The sequence below is a fragment of the Somniosus microcephalus genome, chromosome 13 (genome assembly GCF_052327205.1).
Source record: "Somniosus microcephalus isolate GS21.2 chromosome 13, FLI_Smic_1.0, whole genome shotgun sequence".
NCBI classification, from domain to species: Eukaryota; Metazoa; Chordata; class Chondrichthyes; order Squaliformes; family Somniosidae; genus Somniosus; species Somniosus microcephalus.
The window spans coordinates 5200068-5213920 of record NC_140999.1 but is presented as its reverse complement, the minus strand read 5'-3'; the positions used below and the strand labels follow the sequence as shown (position 1 = coordinate 5213920).

General features: G+C 48.5%; 1 protein-coding gene across 1 annotated transcript in view; it reads right to left on the bottom strand.

Moving 5' to 3' along the window:
• arrdc2 (arrestin domain containing 2) overlaps positions 1-12803 on the bottom strand; it is a 42381-nt gene extending 29578 nt beyond the window's left edge. The window contains exon 1 of the mRNA XM_086004391.1: positions 12291-12803. Coding sequence (XP_085860517.1) covers positions 12291-12549 — 259 coding nt within the window. The 5' untranslated portion in view covers positions 12550-12803. The remainder of the gene's footprint in view (positions 1-12290) is intronic.
• Positions 12804-13853: the final 1050 nt, after the last annotated feature.

Sequence of the window (13853 nt, the reverse complement as noted above, 5' to 3'; positions counted from 1 at the left end):
GTGTAGAGGGAGCTTTACTCTGTATCTAACCCGTGCTGTACCTGCCCTGGGAATGTTTGACGGGACAGTGTAGAGGGAGCTTTACTCTGTATCTAACCCGTGCTGTACCTGCCCTGGGAGTGTTTGATGGGACAGTGTAGAGGGAGCTTTACTCTGTATCTAACCCGTGCTGTACTTGTCCTGGGAGTGTTTGATGGGACAGTGTAGAGGGAGCTTTACTCTGTATCTAACCTGTGCTGTACCTGCACTGGGAGTGTTTGATGGGACAGTGTAGAGGGAGCTTTACTCTGTATCTAACCCGTGCTGTACTTGCCCTGGGAGTGTTTGATGGGACAGTGTAGAGAGAGCTTTACCCTGTATCTAACCCGCGCTGTACCTGCCCTGGGAGTGTTTGATGGGACAGTGTAGAGGGAGCTTTACTCTGTATCTAACCCGCGCTGTACCTGCCCTGGGAGTGTTTGATGGGACAGTGTAGAGGGAGCTTTACTCTGTATCTAACCCGTGCTGTACCTGCCCTGGGAGTGTTTGATGGGACAGTGTAGAGGGAGCTTTACTCTGTATCTAACCCGTGCTGTACCTGCCCTGGGAGTGTTTGATGGGACAGTGTAGAGGGAGCTTTACTCTGTATCTAACCTGTGCTGTACCTGCCCTGGGAGTGTTTGATGGGACAGTGTAGAGGGAGCTTTACTCTGTATCTAACCCGAGCTGTACCTGCCCTGGGAGTGTTTGATGGGGCAGTGTAGAGGGAGCTTTACTCTGTATCTAACCCGTGCTGTACCTGCCCTGGGAGTGTTTGATGGGACAGTTTAGAGGGAGCTTTACTCTGTATCTAACCCGTGCTGTACCTGCCCTGGGAGTGTTTGATGGGACAGTGTAGAGGGAGCTTTACTCTGTATCTAACCCGTGCTGTACCTGCCCTGGGAGTGTTTGATGGGACAGTGTAGAGGGAGCTTTACTCTGTATCTAATCCGTGCTGTACCTGCCCTGGGAGTGTTTGATGGGACAGTGTAGAGGGAGCTTTACTCTCTATCTAACCCATGCTGTACCTGCCCTGGCAGTGGGTGCTTTACGTGCAAAAATATTGTTACTTGCCCCAACACAAGATTGTTAAAATAAATGTAAACTTTATAAAAGGAGTTAGAGAGCAGCCATGATCTAATTGAATGGCCTCCTCCTGTTCATGTGTTCCTATGTTCAGTGCAGTGTTTTTGATTCCAAAGTCTAAATCGTTAATGTAAATTGTGAACAGCAGTGGTCCCAGCTCTGATCCTTGTGGAACACCACTGCCCACCTTCTGCCACTGTGAATAGCTACCCTTTACTCCCACTCTCTGCTTTCTGTCCTGAATCCAGCCAGCAATCCATTCTGCTACTTGTCCCCTGACTCCGCATTCTCTGACCTTGTTCATCAGTCTAATATGTGGTACCTTATCGAAGGTCTTTGGAAAATCTAGATAAAGTACATCTACTGCAGTACCATCGTCATTACCATTACCTCGCTGCGTTACCTCTTCAAAAAATTCAGTGAGGTTGGTCAAGCAAGACTTTCCCTTTTGAAATCCATGTTGATTATTCATTATTATATTTTTGGTTCCTAGATGTTTTCTATTTTCTCCTTTAGTAGGGATTCCATTATTTTTCCTACCACCAATGTTAAGCTGACTGGTCTATAATTCCCTGGACATGTTCTATCTCCCTTCTTAAATATCGGTATTATGTTAGCTATCCGCCAGTCCTCTGGCACGACACCTTTTTCTAATGAATTATTAAATATGTAGTAATGCCTCTGCTATCTCGTCCCTAGATTCTTTTAAAATGCGTGGATGCAATCCATCCGGACCAGGGGTTTTATCCTTGTCCTGACGAAGGGTTTCGACCTGAAACGTTGACTCTATTTCTCTCTCCACGGATGTTGCCTGGCCTGCTGAGTTTTTGCAGCATTTTCTTTTGTTATTTCAGATTTCCAGCATCTGCAGTATTTTGCTATCGTAGGGGTTTTATCCTCTTTGAGTTTGATTAATTTATTTAATATATCCCTTTTTAAAAATTTTTAAATGCATTTATCTCGTTACTAATCTCATCATCACGCGATGTCCACCTGTTCTATCTCCCTGGTAAATACTGAAGCAAAATAATATTTAATATTTCTGCCATCTCCCTATCGTTACCTGTGGTATTATCCTGTCTATCCCTTAATGGCCCTATTCCCATCCCAACCTTCCTTTTTTTATTGATGTGCCTGTAAAATATTTTACTATTTTGATTTATGTTCCTTGATAATTTAATTTCTCTTTGCCTCCCTAATTGTTTTTTTTTTTTACTTCTTTCCTAATCTCTTTGTATTCTCTCTTATCATGCACTCCCCTGCTGTCCATGTACTTAATGTAGGCCTCTTTCCTTACCCTCAATTGTTCCCTTCTGGCTTTATTCATCCATGGGGTCTCATTATTGTTTAGTTCGTTCTTTCCTTTTAGCGGAATATATTTTCCTGCACTCTGTTGAACACCATTTGAAATGTTTCCCATTGCTGTTCTACATCGTTGTTCGCTAATATTGTTGCCCATTCCGCCCCCCAGTTCTATTCTCAGCCCCATAAAATCAGCTTTTCTCCAATCTATTAATCTGTTTTTGTCATACTTCTGTCCTTCTCAATTATCATCTTAAAGCGTATATTATGATCACTATTGCCTATATGTTCCCCTACCTTTACTTCTCTTATCTGCTCTGGCTCATTCCCCATTACTAGATCCAATAGCGAATCCTCCCTTGTTGGGCTTTTTACATATTGGGTTCGAAAAGAGTCCTGTACACATTGTAGGAACTTCATTCCCTTTTCCCCTTTACCAACCTCTTCTGTCCAATTAATATCGGGGTAGTTGAAATCCCCCGTGATTATTATTCTATGTTTTTTACTCATTTTCCTAATTTGTCTGCATATTTCTTCCTCCGCCTCCCTGTCTTTCAGTGCAGAAATACTTTAGTAATACTCCTTTACTAAATATTGAAGAAGGTTGGAGGGAAGCTACATGTGCTTTGCACCTTTGTGGCATGAAAAAATTGCAAAATCGTGTTAAATTTACTTCTCTCTTAACAATTCCGACTAGAATTTTGCGGGAGACGACCTTAAAGATTGTGCTCCACCTTAAGTCGGAGGGCCCACACGCCTGCCAATCACTGACTATCACCCTGGCAACCCCTGGTTGCATTTTTTAAATTAAAGCCCTTAGTTTGTGAAGCAAACGCTATTTGCTCATCTCTCTTCCGGGGTACAGTATTAAAACCTGCAAAATATATGCACAAACCATCGACCCGTCTTATTAATACATCCACCTCAATATTAAGGTAGTGATAAATTTAGGTGCACGTTGTTAAACCGGAAATGTGCAAAATTAAATGAAACGCAGGTTTGTATTTTGTTTTGCAAAATGCGATTTTAATGGTGCTTGTCCCACAGTAAATAATGAACGCATTTTTTGGGGGGGGGGGGGGGGGGGGGGCAATCTGTCGGATTAACCAAATTTATAAATGTTTACAATTTCCAAAAAAGTTTGAGTGAATAGCGTGCTGCTTTGTAAGTATAGATAGATGACTTGTGCCCTCCCTAGAAATGCTAAAACAATGTACAGGGATCCGAACTACTTAAATAAGAGCTATAAATTGCAACATTTCTGAGGGATTATTTCAGTCGGCGATTTCATTCAAAGAGAGTTTTTATTGGATCGAAACTGTATCAATACAGGTCGGTGTGGTGACAATCTGTCCTGCAAACAGTGTGCAATCTTCTCAATGACGTCCTTAACTCGCTCAGCATTATTCCGGCACCGCCCTATCAGCAAGTCATGTCTCACAATATCTGCTTATTCTGCTGGGGGATGGGAAACTCAATCTTTAAAGGGATCATTGGACCTTTAAATGGAACATGAAGCTTGCACCAGTTAGCATCAAAGGCAACGGCATTTTTCCCATTTCATCCATTCTCAGCGTTTCCTTCTCCCCTCTTTTCCTGAACAGGTCGACTCAAATCCCAACTCTCACTGGGGTACCGTGTTCCACAGACACTGACTCTCACTGGGGTACGGGTTCCACACACACTGACTCTCACTGGGGTACGGGTTCCACAGACACTGACTCTCACTGGGGTACCGGTTCCACAGACACTGACTCTCACTGGGGTACGGGTTCCACAGACACTGACTCTCACTGGGGTACGGGTTCCACAGGCACTGACTCTTCACTGGGGTACGGGTTCCACAGACACTGACTCTCACTGGGGTACGGGTTCCACACACACTGACTCTCACTGGGGTACAGTTTCCACAGACACTGACTCTCACTGGGGTACGTGTTCCACAGACACTGACTCTCACTGGGGTACGTGTTCCACACACACTGACTCTCACTGGGGTATGGGTTCCACACACACTGACTCTCACTGGGGTACGGGTTCCACAGACACTGACTCTCACTGGGGTACGGGTTCCACAGGCACTGACTCTCACTGGGGTACGGGTTCCACAGACACTGACTCTCACTGATCTCTCACCCAATGGCCCTTTATTGCACTAGTTTAGACAAGGAGTGTCATCAGGTTAATGTTGAGGTGGAGAGCACTTCTCCCATCACCCAAAATCTACACAGCCACACTTCCATTCGGGGGCTGGGGGTGTGAGGGTCACTGGATAGTGATCAAGAGCAGGAACCGAGGCTAATTTCAGCATCATCAACAACAACTTGTATTTCTAGAACACTTTTAAAGTAGTAAAACATCCCAAGGTGCTTCACAGGAGTGTCATCGGAAAAAAATCAGGGTTAATCTGCAGCAGCCACTCAGCAGCTTTATATCAGACAGCCCGGCCAATCTCTTATCCACCTCATACAGCCGCAGCTCCCAGCGCAGGGAACGCACGTACTGCCTGCCCAGCACCTCGCACATCACGTACACACTCACACCATCTCCGCACCGCGCACATCACGTACACACACGTACACACTCACAGTCACCATCTCCCCACCGCGCACATCACGGACACACACTCACACTCGCACCATCTCCCCACCACGCACATCACGTACACACACTCACACTCGCACCATCTCCCCACCGCGCACATCACGGACACACACTCACACTCGCACCATCTCCCCACCGCGCACATCATGTACACACACTCACACTCGCACCATCTCCCCACCGCGCACATCATGTACACACACTCACACTCGCACCATCTCCCCACCGCGCACATCACGGACACACACTCACACCATCTCCCCACCGCGCACATCACGGACACACACTCGCACCATCTCCCCACCACGCACATCACGTACAACAACAGCTTGCTTTTATATAACGTCTTTAACGTAGTAAAACGTCCCAAGGCGCTTCACAGGAGCGATTATCAAACAAAATTTGACACCGAGCCACATAAGGAGGTATTAGGACAGGTGACCAAAAGCTTGGTCACAGAGGTAGGTTTTAAGGAGAGTCTTAAAGGAGGAGAGAGAGGCGGAGAGGTTTAGGGAGGGAATTCCAGAGCTCGGGGCCCAGGCAGCTGAAGGCACGGCCGCCAATGGTGGAGCGAAGGAAATCGGGGATGCGCAAGAGGCCAGAATTGGGGGAGCGCAGAGATCTCGGGGGGTCGTGGGGCTGGTGGAGGCAACCGTGAGGCGGTCTTGGTGATGGCGCGGTTATGTGGTCGGAAGCTCATTTCAGGGTCAAATACGACACCAAGGTTGCGAAAAGTGTGGTTCAGCCTCAGACAGATGTTAGGGAGAGGGATAGAAACATAGAAGATAGGAGCAGGAGTAGGCCATTCGGCCCCTCGAGCCTGCGCCGCCATTCAATGCGATCATGGCTGATCATCCAAATTCAGTACCCTGTCCCTGCTTTCTCCCCATACCCCTTGATCCCTTTAGCCTTAAGAAATATATCCAACTCCTTCTTGAATATATTTAATGTATTGGCCTCAACTGCCTTCTGTGGTAGAGAATTCCACAGGTTCACCACTCTCTGGGTGAAGAAAATCCTCCTCATTTCTGTCCTAAATGGCTTACCCCTTATCCTTAGACTGTGACCCCTGGTTCTGGACTCCCCGACCATCGGGAACATCCTTCCTGCATCTAGTCTGTCTAGTCCTGTCAGAATTTTATAAGTTTCAATGAGATCCCCTCTCATTCTTCTAAACTCCAGCGAGTACAAGCCCAATCGACCCAATCTCTCCTCATACGTCACTCCTGCCATCCCAGGTATCAGCCTGGTGAATCTTCGCTGCACTCCTTCCATGGCAAGAACATCCTTCCTCAGATAAGGCGACCAAAACTGCACACAATACTCAAGGTGCGGTCTCACCAAGGCCCTGTATAACTGCAGCAAGACATCCTTGTTCCTGTACTCGAATCCTCTCGCTATGAAGGCCAACATACCATTTGCCTTCTTAACCGCCTGCTGCACCTGCATGCTTACCTTCAGCGGTTTCGTTGGTCAGGGAACGGAGTTTGTGGCGAGGACCGAACGACAACGGCTTCGGTCTTCCCAATATTTAGTTGGAGGAAATTTCTGCTCATCCCGGACAAGCAGTCTGACAATTGAGAGAGACAGTCTCCAGCTTGTGTGGACCCGAGCTCTCCACCCACCCATGTGTGGGCTTGAGCTGCCAGTCTGTAGGGACCCTCGGGGGGGGGGGGGGGGGGGGGGCGGGGGGCGGGGGGGACACCAGTGGAATGGCAGCTGCACTTACTGTCTGCCCTGCTGTCTGTGTGTGTGTGAACTCAAGGGGCTTTGCCCTCGCAGTGCAAACAGGGTTTGCTCCCTGACAGTGTCACGTTCCACCTGAAGCTATTGCGACATATTAAAGAGGGAGGGGCGAGCAAACGACCTTCACGTGGTTGCCAAATTCCAGGGTCATGGTATCGACCTCTGGACCCTATCTGTGTGAAAAAAATAGGCTTTTTAGCCTAGAAGCAAGAATAAATGGCGTTGAAAAAAAAATACTTCATCGCGCCACGTGTCCGTGACATCATCGTGTTGGTTGTGACTTCGACCGCTCGCCCTCAATTGACCAAAATTAAATTGGTTCGCCCGACGCTCTTTGCATGAATACAAAGACCCTTGTCCGCGTTTCAGACAAGACGTCACGACAATCGCGTCAACTTTTGACATGATACAGCAGCGCTGAGGGAGTGCCGCACTGTCGGAGGTGCCGACTTTCGGCTAAGACGTTAACACGGAAGCCCCGTCTGCTCTCTCGGGTGGACGTAAAAGATCCCACGGCCACCATTCCGAAGAAGAGCAGGGGGGAGTTCTCCCCAGTTAATATTTATCCCTCAATCAACATCACTAAAAAAAAAACCACTAGATTATCTGGTCATTCCTATCGCTATTTGTGGGATCTTGCTGTGCGTAATTTGGCTGCCATGTTTCCTATGTTAAAACAGTGACTGCACTTCAAAAAAAGTACTTCATCGGCTGTGAAGCGCTTTGGGACGGCCTGAGCAACACTCCCCGTGAGCTGCACTTTGTTCCGCGCGGCCGGTTCCTTTTAATGCGCGGTCCCTTTAAATTTCCGCGCATGCGCGGTACTTACAGTGGAGAAGCCAGTGACCGGCTGCGCGGGATCTTTCCCGTTACTGCGTGGCCGCTTAGAGGGAGCATTGGTCCTCAGGTCGTGAAAGGCGCCATATAAATGCAAGTTCTTTCTTTAACACCTGCTTGACCCCCCCCCCCAATGCTGACCCAACCTTGGCGTGTGGGGAGAAATTAAGTGAACTGCAGCGTGATCCGGCTGATCTATGCCAGAAATGTCACTGCGGTGGACGTACATTTACCACGAAAATCCCAGTATGGGAAACTCCTTGGTATCCGGCACCGACGGGACCGGGATGGTGTCGGTTGATTAAAAATTGCAGATGATGGAGAGGGTTATCTACCGAGGCTATTTTTAACAAACAAAAATTAAAAAATCAAGAAATGTGCAGTATACAGTAATTGGGTACTCCCGGCAGCGCGGGAGAGTCAGGCTCCTGTTATTGAGGTGTTTGGACTTCCGACAGCGCCAGGAAGCCGAGTAGTGGCAGTTTGGAGAACTGTCCCCACTGACTAACTCGGCCACTGCGGGAGACTCGGACTCAGCAACATTGCCGGTTATTGAGTTGTTCGGACTTCCGACAGCACCAAGAAGCCGAGTAGTGGCAGTTTGCAGAGATTGGGTCGATTGGGCTTGTACTCGCTGGAGTTTAGAAGAATGAGAGGGGATCTCATTGAAACTTATAAAATTCTAACAGGACTAGACAGACTAGATGCTGGAAGGATGTTCCCGATGGCGGGGGAGTCCAGAACTAGGGGTCACAGTCTAAGGATAAAGGGGTAAGCCATTTAGGACAGAAATGAGGAGGAATTTCTTCACCCAGAGAGTGGTGAACCTGTGGAATTCTCTACCACAGAAGGCAGTAGAGGCCAATTCATTAAATATATTCAAGAAGGAGTTGGATATATTTCTTAAGGCTAAAGGGATCAAGGGATATGGGGAGAAGGCAGGGACTGGGTACTGAATTTGGATGATCAGCCATGATCACATTGAATGGCGGAGCAGGCTCGAGGGGCCGAATGGCCTACTCCTGCTCCTATCTTCTATGTTTCTATGTTACCCCCACTGACTAACTCGGCCACCGCGGGAGACTCGGACTCGCCAACATTTCCAGTTATTGAGGTGTTGTTTTCGGAGTGAGAATTTTGCCGGTTAATAGAGAATTCTGGATATTTAGGTGCCTTTTAAACGAGAGTTTCCTGTATAAGGCGGACAGTGATGCCGAGTCCTCACGAGCCAGCCGGCCTTATGAACAGATGCTGTGAATGAGCCTCTTTCTGTGTTCAAAAATTTCCAGCAATCTCCCAAGTACTACCCAGCAGACGGCACTAGAGAGCGAACAGGAGCTCCGGCTGACTCCCCTCCCTCGCCCCAGGCAGTCATCTAAATATAAACAGGCAGGCACAGAGTGCAGCCAGAAGCCTCTCGCGCTCGCAGTCCGAGACCCAATCATTTCTGCATTCCGTGTAACCCATTCTAGAAGTGGTCTGATGTTGAGGGAGCAGGAGGAGGGAGGTGAACCCAGGGGCGGCCAACCCTCCAGGACTGGCCCAGCGTCTCCAGGATTTAAAAACGTAATCTCCAGGACACTGCCGCCGGTAACTCTGGGAGGAAAATCGTAGGAGACATTTTTGTCCCCCATTTATTATGTGTTGGAGATGGGAGAAAAGGCTGTTTGATTGACAGCCAAGAATCAACCAATCGGGTAACCAAGAGTCTGTTCGCTTTCCGATTGGCCGTGGGGAAGACTGGGCGACCAATGGCAGGAGCACGGGGGCGGGGCAGTGGGAGGTCATGTGATGAAACCTCCAGGAATATATCCAATCAGAGTTGGCGATGCACGTTAAAAATCAGAGCGCGTAGATTTGACCAGTGACTGTTGTAATGTAGGAAACGCTGCAGCTGAATTGCGCACAGCAAGATCCCACAAACAGCAATGTCATAATGACCGGATCATCTGTTTTTAGTGATGTTGGTTGCAGGATAAGTATTGGCCCCAGGACACCGGGGAGAACTCCCCCCTGCTCTTCTTCAAAATCGTGGCCGTGCATTTATATCGCGCCTTTAACATAGTAAAACGGACTGCAGCGGTTCAAGGCGGCTCACCACCACCGCATTCTCAAGGGGCAACTGGGGATGGGCAGTAAATGCTGGCCTTACCAGTGACGCCCACATTTCAAGAATACATTTTTTTTTAAAGGTTTACGTCCACCTGAGAGAGCAGACGGGGCCTCGGTTTAATGTCTCGTCCAAAAGACGGTACCTCTGACAGTGCAGCACTCCCTCAGCACTGCACTGGGAGCGTCAGCCTAGATTTTGTCCTGAAGTCTCTGGAGTGGGGCTCGAACCCACAACCTTCTGACTCATGAGGTGTGAGAGAGAGAGAGAGAGAGAGAGAGAGAGAGAGAGAGAGCGACCCACTGAGCTACAGCCGACAGTGGACATCCTTCTTGATCAGGAGTTCTGTCCTACTGAAATGCAAGGGGTCTGAGGCAAAGGAATTTCTATGCAGAGTGTAGATACTTGCTGTGAACAACAACAACTTGCATTTATATCGCGCCTTTAACATAGTAAAACAGACTGCAGCGGTTCAAGGCGGCGGCTCACCACCACCGCATTCTCAAGGGGCAACTGGGGATGGGCAGTAGATGCCGGCCTTACCAGTGATGCCCACATCCCGAGAGTACTTTTTAAAAAAAGGTTTCGGGCAAGTTCTGGAGGGTGGGGGGAGAACGACCGTGCCCTCATTTGAGAGCAGAGGGAGGGGGAGGGGGAGGGGGGCAAGCGTTTAGGCAATGGAGCAGTGCGTAAGCACCAAGAGGCATAGTTGGAGAGAGATTACTCCGGTGGATGGGGCACAGGGAGCTCTGTAAGAGAGGACAAGGAGCTTGAAAATGATAGGCTGGGGGACAGGGCGCACCTGTAAGGACAGGGGGTAATGTGAGGCAACAACAACAAGAACTTGCACTTATATAGCGCCATTAACACAGTAAAACGTCCCAAGGTGCTTCACAGGAGCGATTATCTGACAAAATTTGACACCGAGCCACATAAGGAGATATTAGGACAGGCGACCAAAAGCTTGGTCAAAGAGGTCGATTTTAAGGAGTGTCTTAAAAGATGAGAGGGAGGTGGAGAGGTTTAGGGAGGGAATTCCAGAGCTTAGGGTCCCGGCAGCTGAAGGCACGGCCGCCAATGGTGGAGCGATGGAAATTGGGGATGCTCAAGAGGCCAGAATTAGAGATCTCGGAGGGTTGCGGGGCTGGAGGAGGTTAGAGATAGGGTGGGGCGAAGCCATGGAGAGATTTGAAAACAAAGATGAAAATTTTGAAATCGCGGTGTTGCCAAACCGGGAGCCAATGTCAGTCAGCGAGCAGAGCGGTGAAAGGCAATGTTCCCACTAAACTGCGTGGCCATGCGGCAGTCTGCAGGTCCCGCACAGCTGTCTCACCGGCTTTTAAATTGAAAAACCGCGCATGCGCGGAAATTGGAATGGGCCGCGCAGCCAAAAAAAATTAAAGGATACATTGGTGATGGGCGCACGGGACTTGGTGCGAGTTCGGACACGGGCAGCAGAGTTTTGGATTGAACAGGTTTAGTCTTAAAGGCAGTACATGTCGCAGCATGAAGGATACATTAAAAAAAAGGACAGTCATAATATCTTCATCCTTTCTCTATCTCACTATTTGTTATAGCAGGGATTATAGCAGGGAACCCCTGCACCAGAGTGGAAAGTGTGTGAGTGTTTGAGTGTACGTGTATAATGGTGTGCACATATTAAGGTGTGTGCAAGTGTGTGTTTGTAACAGGGAGTTTGGATGTGGCAGTGCGAGTGATTCCAAGTGTTGTGTGCACACATGAATATTCAAATTGTCTGCATGTGTTTGTGCAGGCAAGTGTGTGCTGGTGGCCAAGCTTGTGTGTGTGTGCGCATGCGCACATCTGAGTGTTTTTGGGCTGTCAATACAGGAAATGCCAGGAGTAAGATTTAGCATCAATATGAGTGTGAGACAGATTACAGACCCTTTAAAAAATAAACCCAGCTTGGTCTGTTAAAGAGCAATTTATCAAAATAGGTAACAATTTTAAAGTTAAAGAAGTGAAACTTGGTGTGTGAGTGTGTGTGTGTGAGTGTGTGTCAGTGTCAGTGTGTGTCAATGTGAGGGTGTGTTGGTGTGTGTATTGGAGAGACTCTTCTGCCTTATCAGGGTTGTTTATTAAACATCACAGGCAGTTGAAAGAGACTCCCAATAGTGTCTCTGCTGTCTGTGTTTAACTCAAGTCTGCATTCCAGCCAAATTACACAAATGACACACAGTAGGATCCCATTGCTAGATTTTAGGACAGATCTCCCCTGCTCCCCTCCCCCATCTATATTAACATTCAGTGAACAGGGTGCACGAATGTCACTCACACACACACACTCACTCAATGCACATTCAGACTCAAAATGCACACTCACTCAATACACACTCACACTCAATCTCAAATCACACACACACACACTGACTCAATGCACACTCACACACACTCAATCTCAACACACACACTCACAATGCACACTCACTCAATGCACATTCAGACTCACAATGCACACTCACTCAATGCACACTCACACAATGCACACTCACACTCACAATGCACACTCACACAATGCTCTCTCTCTCTCTCTCTCTCACACTGTGTAAGTCGCTTGCGGACTGACCTCGGATCGCCTGCTGCCTCTTCTTGAAGTAGGTTTGGTAGGAGCTGTAATCGGAATAGACCGTGTTCATCCCGACGCTCCGGCTCTCCAGCCAGTGGACCGCAGCCATACCTTTGGCGCAGATCGCCAGCGACCGGACTTGAACGGCGGCCCGGAGGTCGAGGACCAGTCGGCCGGACACGGACTGGCCTCGGCTGTAGACCGAACCCTCCGCTCTGTCCGGCACCAACGCGAAGCCTCGGATCTTGCCCACCTTCATCGTTTTTTTCTTTCCTGGTTGCTGCCCAGCGAAGCCTGTTGCCGCTCTTCGCTTGTTAATCTGGTCGTTTTATCTCATTGCTGTTTGTGGGATCTTGCTGTGCGCCGATTTGCCTGCTGCCTTGCGAACTTGACTGGACTGCAAAAGTGCATCGATCGGACGTCCGGACAGGCGATTGCATAAATGCAAATTCTCTCTCCCTTCTGCTTGAAACCTCCTCCCTAAATCCTCTCCTTCCCCTAAAGGCTTTTCAGAGCTAGCTTATGACTCAGAAGATGTGCGAAACTGGCAAGATCAGAAACATTTACCCAATGGCCAAAGAGGAGGCGGAGTCTGTGCCTCCACCAATTGGGGAGAGGCTTTCTGCAACAAAAAAATCTCTTCAGGCCATGTCCCTCCTCTTGCATGAACTCAATAGCCTGGGGTGCTGCCAAAAAAAGAAAGACTTGCATTTTATTAGTGCTTTACAGCTTCAGCCGTGTCTCCGAGTCAGAAGGTTGTGGGTTCGAGTCCCCACTCCAGAGACCTGAGCCCATTAATCCAGGCTGACACTCCCCGGCGCAGTGCTGAGGGAGCGCAGCACTGTCGCAGGTGCTGTCTTTCGGATGCGACGTTAAACCGAGGTCCCGTCTGCTCTCTCGGGTGGATGTAAAAGATCCCACAGCCACTATTTCGAAGAAGAGCAGGGGGAGTTCTCCCCGGTGTCCTGGGGTCAATATGTATCCCTCAATCAACATCACTAAAACAGATGATCTGGTCATTATCACATTGCTGTTTGTGGGAGCTTGCTGTGCACAAATTGGCTGCCGCGTTTCCCACATTACAACAGTGACTACACTTCAAAAAGTACTTCATTGGCTGTAAGGCGCTTTGGGATGTCTGGTGGTTGTGAAAGGCGCTATAGAAATGCAAGTCTTTCTTTCATGGCCACCAGACGTCCCAAAGCGCTTTACAGCCAATGAAGTACTTTTTGAAGTGCAGTCACTGTTGTAATGTAGGAAACACGGCAGCCAATTTGTGCACAACAAGCTCCCACAAACAGCAATGTGATAATGACCAGATCATCTGTTTTTAGTGATGTTGGTTGAGGGATAAATATTGGCCCCAGGACACCGGGGAGAACTCCCCTGCTCTTCTTCGAAATAGTGGCCATGGGATCTTTTACATCCACATGAGAGTTGATGTCATTGAAATAGATAAGATTCTGATGGGGATTGACAGGGTAGATGCCGAGAGGTTGATTCCCCCCCTGGCTGGAGAGTCTAGAACCAGGGGTCATAGTCTGAGAATAAGGGGTCAGCCAT